The 18641-nt window shown below is 37.4% G+C and overlaps 1 protein-coding gene across 2 annotated transcripts in view; it reads left to right on the top strand.

The window, feature by feature from the left end:
• The window catches only part of LOC117291215, a 100369-nt gene that overhangs the window by 75301 nt on the left and 6427 nt on the right, over nt 1-18641 (top strand). Inside the window, exons 9-13 of one of the 2 annotated variants that reach the window (XM_033772815.1) lie at nt 434-2250; nt 4249-4494; nt 9419-9478; nt 9935-10213; nt 16556-16630. In XM_033772815.1, the coding sequence (XP_033628706.1) occupies nt 434-2250; nt 4249-4494; nt 9419-9478; nt 9935-10213; nt 16556-16630 (2477 nt within the window). The remainder of the gene's footprint in view (nt 1-433; nt 2251-4248; nt 4495-9418; nt 9479-9934; nt 10214-16555; nt 16631-18641) is intronic. The other variant, XM_033772816.1, reaches the window with a different exon arrangement.

Below are 18641 nucleotides of genomic sequence, written 5' to 3'. Positions count from 1 at the left end.
AGTTCGCACAAAATGCATGTGTTTTGATGCAATACACTTCAAATGAATCAAGTTTTGATATGGTCACCCTAAACTGCATAAAGTGTATCACAAGAATGAGAGGGGACCAGTTGCTCTATGACTTAATGCCTCTTTCGACAGCGCGTTCTGCGTAGTTTTGTAACACAGAATGGATCAACCGAGGACTAATTGAAATATCCAATATATTTGGATGTTTCAAAGTCACCCTTCCAGGGGTTATGATCGGGCAAAGCATTTTGGTAGAGATAAAAAAAATTGCACGGGGATATTGACACCGCTAGAACGAGGTTGCTTCTTGGGGTCTTGTGCATCTTGAAGACTTTTTACAAATCCATCAAATTAACAACGTGGTGAAAATCCCTTGACTGTTTGTGTTTTTAACAAATTCATAATGTATTTGTTCTGTTTCCAGGTCCTCTTGTACGAACTGACAGTGCGCAATCAGACAGCAGTGGATTTGCCGATGAAGTCATGGAGTCCACAATCATCTCCACTTCACCGTGTTTTGAGGATTGTAACGGACACGGATCAACAGGGAGGGACAGCTGTGATGAGACTATGCCTGAAATGGGTAACAAACTTATCCAGACAAGCTTTGATGGATTTGGCCTTCTGGAAAGTTTTGATCGGGACGACTGGTTAGAGGAAGGTTCGGATGCCGTATCGGGGAGAAATATCGTGACAGCAGAGGATGAGAAAATTTCCAATTCGTCGCCTTTATCAAGCAATGAGCGGATTGCCCGCTCTCGAAAATCATTCCGTGAGTCGAGGAGTAGCTATGATCACATTGGGAGTACTATGAGTGGTCTCAGTGTTTCCAGCATGGATGATTCCCCGTTCGATGTAGAATGCGATATCGTCATGCCTAGGACGGTTCCTATACCACGTCAGCGTTCAGAGACGTACCCAACAGCTGCGGACAAACAGGAGATACCCCCAGGTCCTAAGACAGTTGTGGAGATTTTGACAACACTTCAGGAGAACATCAAACAGGCCTCGGAGGCAAAGACCTTCATGGAAGCCAAAGACTCAGGAAAACCAGGCCGAAGACGCCCACTTTTGTCCAAAATGAAGACCGTTGACTTAGACAACTTTCCTGCGGATGATATCCCAAGTTTAATGGAATCTGTAGAAGCAATTATTGGTCGCACAAAACAAGCTTCAAAGTCAACTCACAATAAGCAAGATCAAGATCGGGAGTTGCCGTCTCAAGTGGAATCAGTCCAGGAAGTCAGACACCCTCCAGCTGAAATTGTAGAAGTTTTAGACGACACCATCAAACTGTCTCCCAAACTCGCTAAGCGGAAGTCTAGTCAGATTCTACGGGTGCCCACCCTCCCTTGTTTGGATGAGGAAAACACGCCTGTGAACTCCAGACATTCTAGTGTATCGGATCTTTTGCCAAAGCTGACTTCAACACATTCTACGGATGACCATGCGGTCCCTGAAAGTGTAACAATCCCAGATACAGCTTCATCTATTCCCTCATCTACTCATGGAGACTTTGAGTCTCCAAAACTGGATTGTGCAGACTTCAAGAGTGATAGTGAAACAGGCGAGAGCATGCTGGCTAATGCTGACAGCATCGGGGATTTGGGAGACCTAGAAGAAGAGATGAAATATCTAGAGCACGTTGAGAGCCTTCTGCGACATGAAGGAAAGCTTCTTGAAGAAGCATCTCCACCGCGTTCGCAATTCAAGACATCTAACAATGAACCTCATCAACCTCAAGTTGAGGAAACCATAGTGCCAGTAACTGAATTCACAGAAGAGTCATGCCTACCGAATATACCCTCCGATTCTTTTAACCAACGAGTAAATAATAATAATATAAGTTCTTCATTTGAAGTTGACACAATGTTCCCTAATCACTCAGGAGATTGTCTGAATATACCCGATATTGATAATGATAATAGTGATATAGCTGCTTCCCAAATCATTCCAACTGCTTCTTCTTCTTCCTCCGCGGAACCCGGTTCTCCTGAAGAAACCAAACTTGTCGAATCTTCCATGTGCCTTTACTTGTCACCGACGCCGTTTGTCATTGACGTTACCCAAATGACAATCTCCAATAACATTGAAACGGAACATCTATGCAAAACTCCAGATGCTGAAATTGTGCCAAAGCGTTATAGAACAAGTGTGGAAGTAGATCTGGATGGGAGTCCATCAGATGAAAAAAGCAGAAAGCCATCGGAAATGGAGAGTATCAGTAGAGTGAAATCAGAGGTATGTAGGAAACGTTGAATTATTCTGTCAGCTCTTCTCTTATTTACTGACTGTTCAGCAAAGCATGGGTACGGGTCCTGATCCAGACACTTGTGTCCTTACAAACAAGACACTTAACCAAAATTGCTGTGTCTTTGGGATAGGACATAAAGCCATTAGTCCCCTTTGTTGTGTAATGCACATACATGTAAAAGAACCCAGTGCACTTAAAAAAAAAGAAGGGGGGTTTGCCTTGTGTTCCTGAGGTTTGATTGGCAGAAGGTTTCATCATAGCACTTTGCAAACCATTACAGTGTGTATGTAAAGGAATATGTCTCTCATACTTAAAAAACCTAGCTCCAAAATACCTTACAGGTAAATACTGAATGTTGAAGCGCCTTGAGTGTCACTGAGTGAGGAATAGGAGTGCACTATAAGAAGCCATTTATATTATTATTAATGTTTAGGTGAACTGAGAACTGCCCTAGTAAACTGTTCATGCTCCACATGGGATCGGACATACCTCCATAATCATTGTCTCATTATATAAATGTGCAGAGGAACGTCGAAGATCATTGGGAAAATTTCACGTAAAAACTACAGCAATCAACTGCAATATACCAAGAATAAATATGCTACAAATCCTAAATGAATCCTCAAATCTTATCATGGATCTCCTGCTTATTTGACTGTAGCTATTAAATTTCTTTGAATGTCTTGAAGCTTTTGTTAAAGTTATTATTTTCATGTTCCGGCAATGGATGATCATATATTTGCTTTTAATTTCACTACTCAAATCCTCTGTTCATCCGCTTCACTCGTTGAATTTACAAATTTATTGGGAGTCACTTGATTAAACTGCTGTGGGTGGTTTTGGGGCAATACTTGTTGATTATCGTTTTTTCTTGCAAGGATCGTCCTTTGCTGTAAGTACTACATTGTTTGGCGTGTAGGGAGTTCCTCAACAATCTCAGATATTTTGTTTCTGTAGCCATGAACAGTACAGGAGCCCTTTTCTATGTTTCCTACAATGTATGTCCTATGTAGGCTTTTGCTTTCAATATATTTTCACAGTCGTTCATGGTGGTCTGTTTCTGTTCCTTATTTTATTTTATTTAATCTTCAAAGTATGCTTTATTTTTCTTTCCTAAGATGATTCTATTTAATTGTTAACTTTGTACATATTAGATTGTTTTTATATTAGCTATTTATGAATATTTCCAATTATTTTTTATCCAACTGTAATTGGCGGCTCGTCCACTGTTGGTTTGGTCAATAAATATATATATATATATGAAACTGCATTTAAGTGTGTATGATGCGGCCAGAATTCCAAATTTAAAATGTGGAAACTATAGGCCCAAACTTAAAAAGAATCTATGTTTTAAAGGCAGTGAACACTATTGGTTATTACTCAAAATAATTATTTGCATAAAACCTTTCTTGGTGACAAGTAATGGGGAGAGGTTGGTGGTATAAAACATTGTGAGAAACAGCTCCCTCTGAAGTGCCATAGTTTTTGAGAAAGAAGTAATTTTCCACGAATTTGATTTCGAGAACTTGAGGTCTCGAAATCAACCATCTAAACGCATACAACTTCGTGTGACAAGGGTGTTTTCTTCTTTCATTATTATCTTGCAACTTCGATGACCGATTGAGCTCAAATTTTCACAGGTTTGTTATTTTATGCATATGTTGAGATACACCAACTGTGAAGGCTAGTCTTTGACAACTGGAAATTAATTGTAAATTGTCTGCTTATAAAATGAATGTTATCAATGACTTTTTTTAAGGTGAATCAAACAATTGCACAATTTGCAAAAAGAAAAATAAATATTTTTGAGATTTTGAAAAAGCACAAAGCCTTGATAATTTTCAATAGAAAGAAAAAGAAAAAAAAAAAAAAACCTTGAGAAGACCTTCAATTGTTTTTTATAAATAATTTGAAACTAAAACACTAATTTGAAAAACTTTTCAATAAAGGTTATTCAAAATTGCTGTTTTCTGATTGGGTCACAGGACAACTTTCATGATATGAAGCTGATCCAGAGGGCGCTGTTCAAGTACAAGAATGACCTCTTTGAGTTGGAGAGTCTGTCAGAGCGAGTACATTCCCGTCGTTCTCATGACAACGAGGAGGATGGAGGAGCGATGGAGCTAGATTCAGTGCGAGGTTTGAGAAGACAAATCATGGACGAGGTAGAGATCATGGAAGGACAGCTCGCTATGAAGGCCAGGCAAGCTGGTGCTCGCAATAACTTCTCTGTAAGTTTTATAAAAATTGTTAATTTGTAACCCCACGGGGTCGAATTTCACAAAGAGTTTGGTTAGGACAAGTAAATCGTCCTTATTTGAGATAAGACTAATCTCTTTGTAAAACCCACCCTAGACCATTTCCCCTATGTATACCCCACTCAACCCAACCCTCGAAATGAAGAAACGAACACAGAAAGAAGTGTCATGGCCGAGCCGCTTAGAGCATCAACTCGAGCTACGTGTATCTGTTCAGCATGAGTTTGGGTTGGAGTCCTGGTCGTGACACTCATATCCTAACAGCAAGACTCTCAAGCATTGCTTTGGCCTTAGGATGGGACATAAAACTGTTGGTCCCATGTGTTATAAAGGCACATAAATGACCCCAGTACACGCCCTAGTGTATCTGGCAGTTCAACTACATGTATCTATCTTCAATCATGAATGCTGCACTAAAAAGGAAGAAGAAGAAGAAGAAGAAGAAAGACTATTTCAAATATTGAAGAGTGAAAATCACAGATGTCAGAATATAGGGATGTGAATCTATTACAAATGAGACTTGCATAAAATTACAACACTGCAACAGTGGTTGCTTAACTCTTTCATACGCTGAGTGTCACTAGCGATCAGTTTAAACCATTCAGACAAATAGTTGTAAAATGAAAAGTTATGACTCCATGAGCAGACAGTTTTCAGAATTGGAAACAGAATTCTTGAGGGTGCTTATATGACCTGTTTTCGGGAGTCGCCATTTTTAAAAGAAACAAGTACAAAATATGATCAATTTATCACTAAATCAAGTAGTGCATGAAAGGGTTAAAGATATTTTTTGGACTTGGGTTGAAGCATCTTGAATATCAACAAAATTCATGACTGGAAATGATGAGCAATCTGTTTTCACAAAACTTGATTGATTAATTTCAACTGTTACAAAAGGAGGGTCATCCCTCGAACCTGGGCACGGCACCTTTAAAAAGTAATCCAATGTTTAACATAAGCTTCATGTATGCATGACTCACGCTTTGATAAAACCAATACAGGCAAGTGTTTTAGATTCATTAGTCATGATCAGGCACCCAGATTCTTTCTAAAAGCCCTTCACTAATTCCAGGCTGATTAATAAAAAGGTTTTCGCTGATTCAGATCTGGAAACCGAGCCAACTCAGCTCTTGGTCTTTATAAAAACCACGATTTGATATCAGATGGTAATCGTATTCTGTAACACTAGCAGTCTTTGCAGTGGACCTGTCCTGGGCCAAATTGTACAGAGCTGCTTAAAAAGCATAACAAAGGTGCTAAGCACAACAAAGTTATGCATACCAGAATAAGGTACCAGCTAAAATGCCATTTTAAATGTACAACATTTTGCGGATATCCTCCTTAGTTTCGTTTAGCAGAATATGTTAATCAATATTTTCTTCTGAATATGAAATTTTGCCCTGGTACTCGGTGAACATTTACAAATGTATGTTACAAGTGACCAGGGATGGATTTCAAGAAGCACGAAGGTTCATCTTAACGAGACTGGACACTATTGGTAATTACTCAAAATAATTGTTAGCGTAAAAACTTACTTGGAAACGAGCAATGGAGAGCTGTTGATAGTTTAAAACATTGTGAGAAACGGCTCCCTCTGAAGTAACAAGGTTTTTGAGAAAATCATTAGAATATTTGAATTGAATTTGAGACCTCGGCTGAGGTCTCGAATTCAAGGCATCTGAAACTAGCACACAACTTGTGCAAAAAGGGTGTTTTTTCTTTCATTATTTTCTTGCAACTTGGACGACCAATTAAGTTAAAATTTTTACAGGTATGTTATTTTTTGCATATGTTGAGATACACCAAGTGAGAAGACTGGTCTTTGTCAATATTACAAAAGGTGTCCAGTGTCTTTAAGATGAGTTGTCAATATTATCCCCATAGTTTAATATTGTTACATCACACTCCAGAAGTAAAGATTGATACACAGCGAAGATTAATCTAATCTTTGTGCATTTAGGGCAAGGATATGCAGGTAGAAATGTAGTGTTGATTCATATGTTTACACTGTGACTTTAGTAATAAGACAAAATGTATGATCAAATTGGTGCTATTGTATTCTGGTCACTGCTGGTAAAGGATAGACTCCTAACCAGGTGCCCTGTTTATTACATCAATATAGTAGATAAGGCACACTATAAAGAATTGATAATATTTGCATAACTTTTACTGGGTGCAGAACCGCTCACAAACTGAATAAAACACACAAGAAAAACCCTTAGACACATAAGCCCGGTTTATACTTCCTATAGATGCGATGCGAATTTTGACTTTACAGATTCTCAACGCATAATTCACACAACAAATAATTTGCAACAAATATTTCGCAAAGAATAATTTGATTCAGCTTAAATTTGCTCACGAAAACAGCCCTGTGACGTCAAAATTGGCTTCGCATTCGCAGGAAGTTTGAACCGGGCTATTGGCTTTTAATGTTCTGGTTTTTTTTTAAGGGATGAGCAAAATTTAGTTTTATTTTTGTTCAACCCTTCACATTTTTTGAACGTAACATAGTTCATACATTTATATATATTTCTGGTAATGAAACCAAGGGTGCCCTCATAAGTGAGGTTAATCACTGTAGCTCGCAACCTTGAGGAACCCTTAGGAAAGCTGTTAAACAACAGTGCCGATGTGAACAAGACACACCCGGGTTAACCACTACTCTCCCATGATAAGTGTTGTGAGTTCTTTTACTTGCACTACCAATCATAGTACACAGGACCTTCGGCTTAATGTCCCATCTGAAGGAAAACAACAATTATGGTAAAGTATCTTGCTCAGGTATCCGACCTGGACTCGAGCCGACACTCTTAAACACCAGAGCTTGAGAGTATGGTGCTCTGAACCGCTCGGCCACGACACGCCACAGTCCTATCAGTCGTATGTACATAGTGCAAGTTTGTTTCTAGTGTTAAACCCTGGACTGTCACTGTCTGATTTGATTTGAAAAGGCAATCTCTGACCTTGACCTTGACCTCTGCCAGCGGGTTCAGGTATAAATGTTAAATGACAGCACGTTATTAATTTCTCACTAAAATAATAAAAGACTTCTTGCTAGAAATCTTTTATTCCTATCTGAAAGCACACAAATTCGTCCAACAAGGGTGTTTTTTCTTTCATCATTTCCTCCCAACTTCGATGACCGATTGAGCCCAAATTTTCACAGGCTTGTTATTTTATGCTTATGATGGGATACACCAAGTGAGAAGACTGGTCTTTGACAATTCCGAAACGTGTACCTTCCCTTTAAGCTAAAAAACTAAGGACCATAGTTAGTAATTGAAAATGAAAGCAAATTTATCCCTGACATTTTGGAAGCAATGATAAATGATTACAAGTTGTCTCAAACCTCAAATGATAAAGTTCACACTAATCGAAATGTTACCTGCAAAGAATAATCCTTGAAATAAAGTGTGAAAAGCTTTTAAGTGCAATTGTGTCTTAAATGCTCGCCACAGGGTCCTTGTAGCTTGATAAAAGATCTACAATGCTTAGACGTCACTTTTGTTCTGGTCAAGATTGTTGTCCAGGAGTTGCTATTTTGCTCGGAGCAAGTTGGCTTTGTAATGGATTGATAATAACAAGTGATGAACAATTCTAGTAGCTTTTCTCTGCCAAGTATCCTCAGATCTGCCTGGGGAGGGGGGGGGGCTGTGTGGAAGAGGGGGGGGGGGGACTGATGGCAGTTAATGGTCATCTGTTGTGTGGAGAGATGCACTGCTTATCAAACTCAATCATGGAATAATTTGTCCTTTACTATAATCATTAAGTCAGATCAGTCATTGAACTTTAGAATGGCTGCATTTTGAACTAACTTGTAATCTTGACCGAGTAGTACAGTGTATGTACACGTATGTATTGTTTTTTCCATGACTCTGGGAAAGCGCTGAGTATTTAGTGCTTATAACACATTAATGTGTGTTAAAAAAACACATGGTTGTATTTAGTCTTATTTACATTGTCATGGCCGAGTGGTTTAGAGCATCAAATCATTCATTCATTCATTCATTCATTCATTTTTATTAAAAAACCAACTGGCAGCACGAAGCTGAATAATGTGGCATTACAAGATAACAATATTGATAAAAATAGCATAGATAAAACACACAAAAATTGCACCACCGCAGGGTACAAAATAACATTACATCAGAAGACGACAATAAGTAAAAATAAATATTAGATAAACCACTAAAAGACCCTTAAAAAATGCACAGGGTGTTGGGGAACCCTCTTATACATTAAAACCCCACTATGGAATAAACCAGCTAAAGAGAGAAACCCTAGCAGTTAAAAACTGAACATATGACAAAAACAATGATAGCAAAAAAGGGAAAACAAATTTGATAAAACAGAAAAGATTAACAAACAATTACAGGATGTGGGAGACCCTCATTTATGAGGGCATACTAAAGCATTGAAAATAAAATTTACAGCCCACACGCACACCAATAAAACAAAGTTCTTGTGGTGTAGTCTTCGGAGTGTGGGTTGGAATCCCAATCATGACAATTGTGTTCTTGAGCAAGATACTTTACTATATTTTATAATTTCTTCTCTTCACCCAGGGGTATAAATGTGTACCTGCGAGGGTGGAGGTTGATAATGTGTATGAAAAAGCCAGTCTTCAGCGCCACACCTTGGCTGTATATACTCCCCTGAGCCGAGAAAGATTAAAGGAATGTTATTGGCCCAATGACCAGGGCACTAATGTAAAGCGCCTTGAGATGTTATTGTAAAAAGCACTATAAAAGAACCAGTCATTGTTTTGGTCTGTTGTTTAATTTGGAATGAATTTGAGGCTGACCCGTAGATGTCAAATAATCAGATATTTATTAACAATTAATCATATGTTATAAGTTATTTGTTGACTTTGTTTTGTTTTCTCTCAATGTAGAGTGAATTTGACAATGACGTTGTGATGGCAACAGACTGTAATACAGAAATAATACAAGAGGTAAGAAAACCTTGTATCCTATCTTCACAATTTTCCAAGCTTGATGGATTCTTTAAAAAACGGTCTGATTCACTTCTTTTGTCTTCTGGCCAATATTTTTTTGGCCATTGTAGTAAACAGTAATTGTTATAGTGATCTTGCTTGTCATGAAACAAGTTAATCTGGAAGTTTCCTAACTTGGGTTAGAGGATAGAGAAAGGTCACACAAATTTAAAAAAATAATAGGTAAAATTGTAAATAATGTGGGGTTCAACAAAGAGTCCGGAGGTTGTAGCTCCAAATCCCACTTTAATAAACTTTTCTTTGTTTAACCCAGAAGTGTTTTACCAAGTAAGGTTCCTTTGAGTTTTGTACTTGACAAAAATAATAATTAACATCGAACCTAGATTGAAACGTATACTCAACCATGTTTTTAATTGTTATGCCAAAACTATTTATGCATTTCTCTTTACCCAGATGGTGAAGTTACTTGATGAGCAACGTTCCCTGAGACGGATTCTCAATGATGTCGAGACAACCCACCCTCTCTCATCACCCTCTGAGGCATCTACCATACCAGATCTCTCCGCTGTGGGTAGTGGGGAATGGGCGGAGTCTGTCTGTGAGGAGGGGGTGGCAGATCAAGATGGCGGCGATGATAAGACAGAGATGATGGATGCGTTGAGATCATTGAGGTTGGAGGTCCAGCAGCAGCGAGAGGCAGCGAGACGAGAAATGAACTGTGCTGTGAAAGAGGTGAGTACTAACAAACTGCGTGATAAGCATTCTCCATTATCAGTGGTCCACTGGCCAAATGCCAGTTAAAACACCTGAGGACCCGTCCAAGAGCAAGTTTGACTGCGCACATTTAGTTGACTACTGACCAGCATTGTGCATGCACAGTGACGTTACTTACTCAAACGACTCATTTGAAAGTCTAGTCAACCATCGGTACCACAGTATTCAACACTTCCATTGCCTTTCGCTAGTGTCACTGGTTCCCCTCTGCGCTTTACCCGTGTTAGCATGGAACAGGCTATTGGGGCCAGTGAAGAAACCATGGTCATTAGGCTGGTTCCAAATGGTCGGACACAGTGGTCAACCAATGGTCGAGTCAAAATAGTCGACCTTTAGTCAACCACGGTGCGCACTCGAACTTGCTCCAAGTTGTCCTGCTGGCTAGTTCAGTGTTGGTAAAGCATCCCTATTTCATTTGAAATATGGATTAATGAAAAAAACCAAGAGTCTATTTAAAGGACAAGCTGACTGGTTTTGCTGGCTAGTCACTGAAAGGTTATGGGCAAACCCTGGTTGCATCTGAAAGGGTCCATCAAGGTAAAAGGGTGCATGACAAACAACAAGCTGAAATTTCTGTATCTGTAACATACATGAATGCTGTTGGTGGGGAAATGATATCATTGGCATTTCTGTTGCAACTAACCTCTTTTGCTAATACATGAAGCACCCTGCTTTGTAACTGTTTGGCTGTACTTTTAATTCACATTGCTAATCACAATTTGTTCAGGGAATTCTTGATGCTTAATTTTCTTCTAAAGCCTGAAATGTTAAGTTTTATTGGACTCAGACCTGAGGATGTTGGGCTTGTTCACATAAACATCTTGTTATTGATGCTTTGTCTTGTCTTGGAGGTAAAAAACAACCCCTGCTTTACTTCATTGGAACCTACACCCCCCTCTCCCCCCTCCCCCTCCCATGAAGCCAAGTGTGTAAAACATCAAACCTTTATTTACTTTTCCAGAATTCATTTTCTGAACTAGAGTATGTAAATTTTAAAATTAACAAGGCAATAGGAAAAACAAGGCGACAAAATTGAAAAGGGAAAACACAAGGAAATATAAATTTGACATTAAACCAGGGAGCAAGCAGTTGGAGAAGAAAAAAATTAAAGACGGCGCTGCTTAAAAGAAACAAAAAAAGTTAAATAAAACCAATGGGGTGCTTCACTCTGATGATATCAACTTATGTAGACTAGAAGAAATAGTTAAGAATCATTTGCACTTTTGTTATGAAAGTGACCCACAGATGAAGTGAATAAGTTTGTTGTTTTGAGCTGCAGTTCTGGAGTGATCTGTGTTGGATGATGCCATACTAAAAGAACTCTGTACAAAACAATTTGTACGCATGCTTTTTGGCACACTTCCAAAAAAAACATTATCCTTAAGGGAACATTACAGAATTGGTAAGGAAAAACTCATTTAAGATCACAGATTTTTATATAAACCTTACGCGGTCTAATGATGATGAAAGTAGAAAACATCCCTTGAAATATTTTTCGTCTGAAATGTCATATTTTGATGATAAATAAATAAACCTACGAGACATGTTGATGAGAAATAAATAAACCAAATTTTCCGTTTGGAGTTAAGCGCTCAGTGAGCGTTTTTTGTTTTTGTTTTTTTTACCAAATATGGTAATCAATTTCTCATTTTTTTTCTCTTGACCCAGATGGCTGATCGATCTCAAACCTCTACAGGTTTGTCAGTTTTTGTGTATGGTGGATCACATAAACCGATTACACTGCCAGCAACTGTTTTGTTAGCAAAAAAAATTCTTTAATGTTCATTTCAGTTTCCTTTAATAACTAAAAATGTTTGGAATACAGTAAGCATCTCTGAAATTTAATATGTGCTTCATTTTGGCCCTCTGCCATGTTTTTCATTATATATTATTTGTCTTATTATTGTTGAATGAGACCAGTACATTATCTATCCTCCTTAGCACTTCAAAGTATGACTAAAAGCTTTCAAGATAAAATCCTATCCTTGCCTGTTGAGGATTTTTGATTCTAAGAATCAATTAAGAAAATTAAATTAGTGTTTAAAAACACACCGCAGGAACAAAGGAAAATAGGTTAAAGGATAAAGACTTTTTGATGGTATGGAAGTGTGTCACACGTGAAAACAAAGTAGTCATGAAGAGATCGCAGCAAAAGGAATTCTCAACTCAGTCAAGGTTAGCTTGATTCAATTAACGAGCAATTACAGGTTTTTAATTCGATGCTAACAGCCCGGCTTCCAAGTGAACAATACAAATTTAAAGCATTTTATGTCTCGCTAAATAGTTGTAGGAAGTCCGCGGATATTCTTATTGGATTTTGTATTTGATGCTAACGGTCAGAACATTTGATCTTAGCCAGCCGCCATGTGTGCAAAACAAATTCAGCATTTTCTGTCTCGCTTAGTAATCAATGGGAAGTCCTTGTGTACTTGAAGAGTTCTTTTGTATTGTTGGTTCAGTCCGTCACTTACCGAACGCAAGACGTCTTTGAAGACTAACTGGCACAGTTGGTTGCCTAGAGACCGTATCGATGCACACACTGACACCCTTGAAATGTGTCGAGAAATATTCTGTATTGAGACTGTCAACCAAGCTGATCACCAATGTATAACTTGAAATATCCTTCTAGTATATTTATGAAGATATTTGTTTGACTTGATGAGCATTTGGATTTAGATAAATTGTTTTTTAAATGAACATGTAGATGTACTATATAACAAAGTGTGAAAACTTTCATTTCAAAAGTTGCATTTTTTGACATATTGCCGAAATTTTTAGCTGATTTGTCATAGTAAAAGAACAATAGGAATTCACAATCTGAGAAGCATTCCTGCGGTAATGCTTTCCAGATTCAAATTTGGTGCATAAAACTGATATCTTTTGACTTCAATTTTGTTTGGATAAAACCACAAAACTTTGAAGTGTTTCTCAAGATGTTTTATACTATGAAAAGCTGTAGTAGGCTTCTAACCCAAAGTTTCTATTGCCATTCATTTGAAGAGTGATAACCAAACCTACACCTTCCCTTTAAAGGCGGTGGAAACTATTGGTAATTACTCAAAATAATAATATTAGCATAAAACCTTTCTTGATTACGAGTAATGGGGAGAGGTTGATGGTTTAAAACATTGTGAGAAACGGCTCCCTCTGAAGTGACATAGTTTTTGAGAAAGAAGTAATTTTACACGAATTTGATTTCGAGGCCTCAGATTTAGAACTTGAGGTCTCAAAATCAACCGTCTTAACGCACACAACTTCGTGTGACAAGGGAGTTTTTTCTTTCATTATTATCTCGCAAGTTCGATGACCGATTAAGCTCAAATTTTCACAGGTTTGTTATTTTATGCATATGTTGAGATACACCAACTGTGAAGGCTGGTTTTTGACAATAACCAATAGTGTCATCTGCCTTTAATACAAAGAATAAAAAAAAAATGAAGACACTGTAAATGTAGTGGGGCAGAAATTTTAACTTTGATCTACCCTTTATTTTACAGCCACTTAAAATAAGTGTAACATAAGATAAAATAAGATAGGTTGCACAAATTTTGATACAATTTTATTTGTGAAGTTGGAATTCAACGCAGGTATCAATCTATGAAATATGAAATTGCTTTTTTTGTTCAAAATAATACAAGTCTCCTCAAATTACGGATTTGCGGACTGTGGAAGCTAGCGTTGAGTAGTAACAAAGCCTCTTATTACCCTTCAAATGTCCTTCCTCAGATCCTCTGAGAGAAGGGCGTAATTTCACAGCTTTTTCCACTCGTTTAGGTCTTAGATTTTACTGAACAGCCAAGAAATATTTTGACTTAAAGGAACACGTTGCCTTGGATCTGTCGAGTTGGTCTTTGAAAATCGTTCTGTATCGTTTGTTGTAAAATGTATATGGTTAGAAAGATATTGTAAAAGTAGAATACAATAATCTACACAAATATGCCTCGAAATTGCACTGTTTTCTTTTTACCCTGTCGACTAACACAGTCGGCCATTTATGGGAGTCAAAATTTTGACTCCCATAAATGGCCGACCGTGATAGTTCGCGACGTAAAAGGAAAACCGTGCAATTTCGAGTGATACTTGTGTGGATCATTATATTCTACTTTTAAAACATCTTTCTAACCATATGCGTTTCATAACAAACGGTTTCAAACGTTTTTAATAGACCAACTCGTCCGATCCAAGGCAACGTGTTCCTTTAAGGAGAATGTCACAATACAGACACTCTCATCGGATTAAAATCCTGCAGGAACTATCTCAAGGTTTTGAGTTGGGGGGAAAAGAAGAATAAAAAAAGGGGAAAACGAAGAAAGAAAAAATGAGCACAGACATTTTTAAAGTGGATCTCGTGGGATACTACAAGGACAGGCTTTTTAGAAAAGTCAGAGTTTATTTTATTGTCAAATAATAAACCACAAGGAAAACTGACCAGGTAATTTAAAGTATTGTGTCATTTAGAGTTTGAGTGAACCAGTTTTGTGGTTCATGTTCTGTTTTGTTTAATTATATTTGTTTATCAATCTTCGATACAGAACAGAGTTCAGTGGGTTGTTGTATTGGCAAAGAACAAAAACGATCTTTGGAAATGCAAAAACTAGGGGGTGGTTGGTTGAGGGAGAGGCTGCACCATTACATCACATTTAAATGCTGGCAAATTGTGAAGTCATGCCGGTGTGTGTATATTAAGTGATGTACTATCCCGAGATAAGTGAAAAATATTCACAGGCAATTGTTTGGGAGGGATTCGAACCCACAACCTATGAATTGCTAGAGCAGATGTCTTGCCACTATTCCACAGACCTCGCCCAATGCCAGTTTGAATGGTTAGGAGTAGGTACTCAAACGATTGAGATGTAACAACAGATAACTAAAAAATAGTAAACGGCCTCCTATTAGACCCTAACATAGTCTATCTCGATGAACAGGTATTTGAGTGTAACATAAGCACCGAAGTGGAAATACATGAATAACGAGAGATACAGAATCAGAAAGCACACATAAAAAACAACGGGTAAACAGTGAACAGGGAGACAAAGGGTGGGGGGGGGGGGGTTGGAAAATAGAAACAATTGAACTGGTAGTACAAAATATACACAAAATTAGTCAGCAAATGTTTTTGTTTTTGTTTTGTTTTCATGGAATGTATCTCAGTTCATCAATCTAGTTTCCAGATGTGTAATTATCTAAATTAGAGTTGTCTCTATTCATCTGCATTACAGATGCCCCCTGGTCTTTATAATTATGGTGTCGTTTCCATAGTAACGATAGTGCAACTCTGTCAATCAAAAACTTCCAGTTATTTTCAGAATTTTTTTTTTTTATGAAAGCAATACAATGAGTACCAATTAATATTTGTTGTTTTTTGGTTTGAAATCTTGTTTGTACAAAAGCCTTAAGGCAAAACAAAAACCGCACCTCTGCTCTAATGAATGAAGAGGATATTAAATAAAAGGCAAGTAGTTGAGGTGTAATTTGTCCATTCATACTCGAGCTTGCAGACTCACACACAAATATGTATAGTATGTAAGTGAAGGTAAAGGAGCCATGTTTAAGACTCCATTACATTTCAGTTTGTTTAAATTCTGATGATGAATAGAGCAAGCTAGTCGCAACGTTGAGACCATTTTACATGTAAAAACTCACTCCGCAATAGTGAAGTTTAAAATGAGTCCCCTTGAATCCACTAAAGGTAAATTAGGTGCTTAAGCAGTAGTCCCAGCCGATTTTCCCCCTTCCATCCTGGTAAAAGTTATTAAGCAGGACAGTTTTTCAGAACTGAGAAGTCTCTTGAATTTAGAAAATTTACTCAGTGGTATAGTTGAATATAAAGCAAGATAAGCAACAAAGTCTAACTGGCAATTAGAAACACACATGGTGTTACCCCAAACCAAGTATATATTAAAATCTATCTATCACACAGATATATTTCTATCTTCTGCCAACAGATTTTTCTTCCAGAGTAGTTGAGGTAAAAGGTTTATTTTCCTCAATTTCTGCTAATGTAACATTTGTGGCTCCATTGTAGATGGTGAATAAACAAACGTTAGCCATTTTAGTAGCAACCCAACCCAAAGCCATGGTCATGACATTCCAGGAGATTCTGTCCCCCAAATGGGAAACTTACATAGGCTGAAGGAGGATGTTTCAATAGAGGGCGCTATCAGAAGTAGTTTGTACATAGTTCGACGTACGAGGGGGGGGGGGGGAGACACACACAGAATCTCTGGGGGTACAGAATCTCCTGCCACATCGGTTTGTTTTTGTTATTCCTTCATCCCTCCAATGATTTTTTACAATCAGATGAAACAAGCTATCATATCCGAGCTCAGACAGGAGTTACAGCTGGACACTCAACTCTTCCAACGACAACTCCAGGTGGGCTTTGCCAACATCGTTGTTTGCTTCCATTTTGTGCCGTTATGTCGTAGGCACTTCTAGATTGTTGTTGTGTGGTTTGCACTGTTTAGTTTTCTGTTTTCATTTGTGTTTTGTTGACAGGCTTTTTGTAGAGACATCAGTTGGCTATATTTATTCAGCATTCTGAGAGTCCGTCAGTCGATTTTCAGGCATTTCTTTTAGGTTTGTTCTGTTGAAATTTGTCATTGATGATGACAAGTTTCAACAATACCTTGAAAATTTTAACTTTTCATGGACATGTCAAGTTGTCATGAAAATTTCCACTTACCATGAAACTTAATATTGTCAGGAAATTTCAACTTGTCATAGAAATTTCAAATTTCCCGTATGCATTTTGTGGTGCGGAAACAATGTGTTTGTTTGACTCTCAGAATGTTGTACCGTAAGGTTATGCATTGATGTCAATGTGAATAGGATTGTACTCACTGCTAACATTGGTTTGTGCATTCACTACTAACTTCCAATCATCATTTGCACGCATTGTAATTCTGACATTTGTCTCCGCATGTAATCACTTCGAGATAGCAACTTTTCATGTAACAAATGATTCATTTCTAAAACTCATTATTGATGTGGAAAAATGTTGGAATTGTTTTTTGACCACGACTGGAAGGAAAGCTATGAAACAAGTGCTCATCATTCCTGCATACTGGATGAGTGCCGATGATTTTTGTGTACAAAACGAAATTTCTGTGAAGTGCAACCGTTCATATCAACCATTTTTAGCTTGTGTACGTTATTTGGACCTTTCTTTGTTATTTTGTTGTAACTGACATTCTTTAAAGGGAAGGTACACGTTAGGTAATTACTCAAATATTAACTTAAAAACTCACTTGGTAACGAGCATTGGAGAGCTGTTGATAGTATAAAACATTGTGAGAAATGGCTCCCTCTGAAGTAGCAAAGATTTTGAGAAAGAGGTAGTTTCTCACTAAAATAATAAGAAACTTCTAGCCAGAAGTCTTTTATTCCTATCTGAAAGCACACAAATTCGTCCAACAAGGGTTTTTTTCTCTCATCATTTTCTCCCAACTTGGATGACCAATTAATCTTAAATTTTCACAGGTTTGTTATTTTATGCTTATGTTGGGATACACCAAGTGAGAAGACTGGTCTTTGACAATTACCAAACGTGCACCATTCCTTTAAATCATCCCTTATTCCATACGTGATGGTTTTGTACGCTGTTTTCCCCTCAGGCAATCTATTCAATATTCTTCATTCTGAGATGAATACATTCAATTGAAAAAGCAAATTCCCTTAAGTCTTAAAAACATTTTGAATGTGTTGAAAGGCTTTGGACAATAATGGTAATTACTAAAAAAAATAATTGTTAGCAAAAAAACTTACTTGGTAACAGGCAATGGGGAGCTATTGATAGTATAAAATAAATAGTTACTCAATATTGCACAACATAAATCAAACATGAGTAATAAAAATGTTACGTTGGTGACCATTAGACTTGGTTAAAGGAACATTACAGAATTGTTTTTGCTTGCAAAAATGTTGCTGGCAGTGTAAGCACTTTATGTAATCCACCATATACATGAACTGACAAACCTGTAGAAGTTTAAGATCGTTCGGCCATCTGGGTCACGAGAGAATAGTGAAAAACCGATCACAAATTTTGCATTGCATCAATGCCAAAACAAAAATGAATAAAACGCTCCCTGAACGATAAACTCCAAACGCGAAATTAGACATTTGGTTTCTCATCAAATATGAAATTTCAGACAGAAATATTTCAAGGGATGTTTTCTACTATCATCATCATTAGACCGTGTAAGTTTTATGTAAATCTGTGATCTTCATGTTTTTTGTTTCTTACCAATTCTGTAACGTTCATTTAAATAACACACAAGTTGATCATTGTCATTTTATTAATACTCAGTTTTTATAAAGCGTTTTATTACATCTCTAAGGTGCATATCAAAGAAACAGTATTTTTCCTGCAATGTATGTGGAGCTA

Source organism: Asterias rubens, chromosome 6, assembly GCF_902459465.1.
Source record: "Asterias rubens chromosome 6, eAstRub1.3, whole genome shotgun sequence".
Lineage (NCBI taxonomy): Eukaryota > Metazoa > Echinodermata > Asteroidea > Forcipulatida > Asteriidae > Asterias > Asterias rubens.
This window is presented reverse-complemented; position numbering and strand designations above follow the sequence as displayed.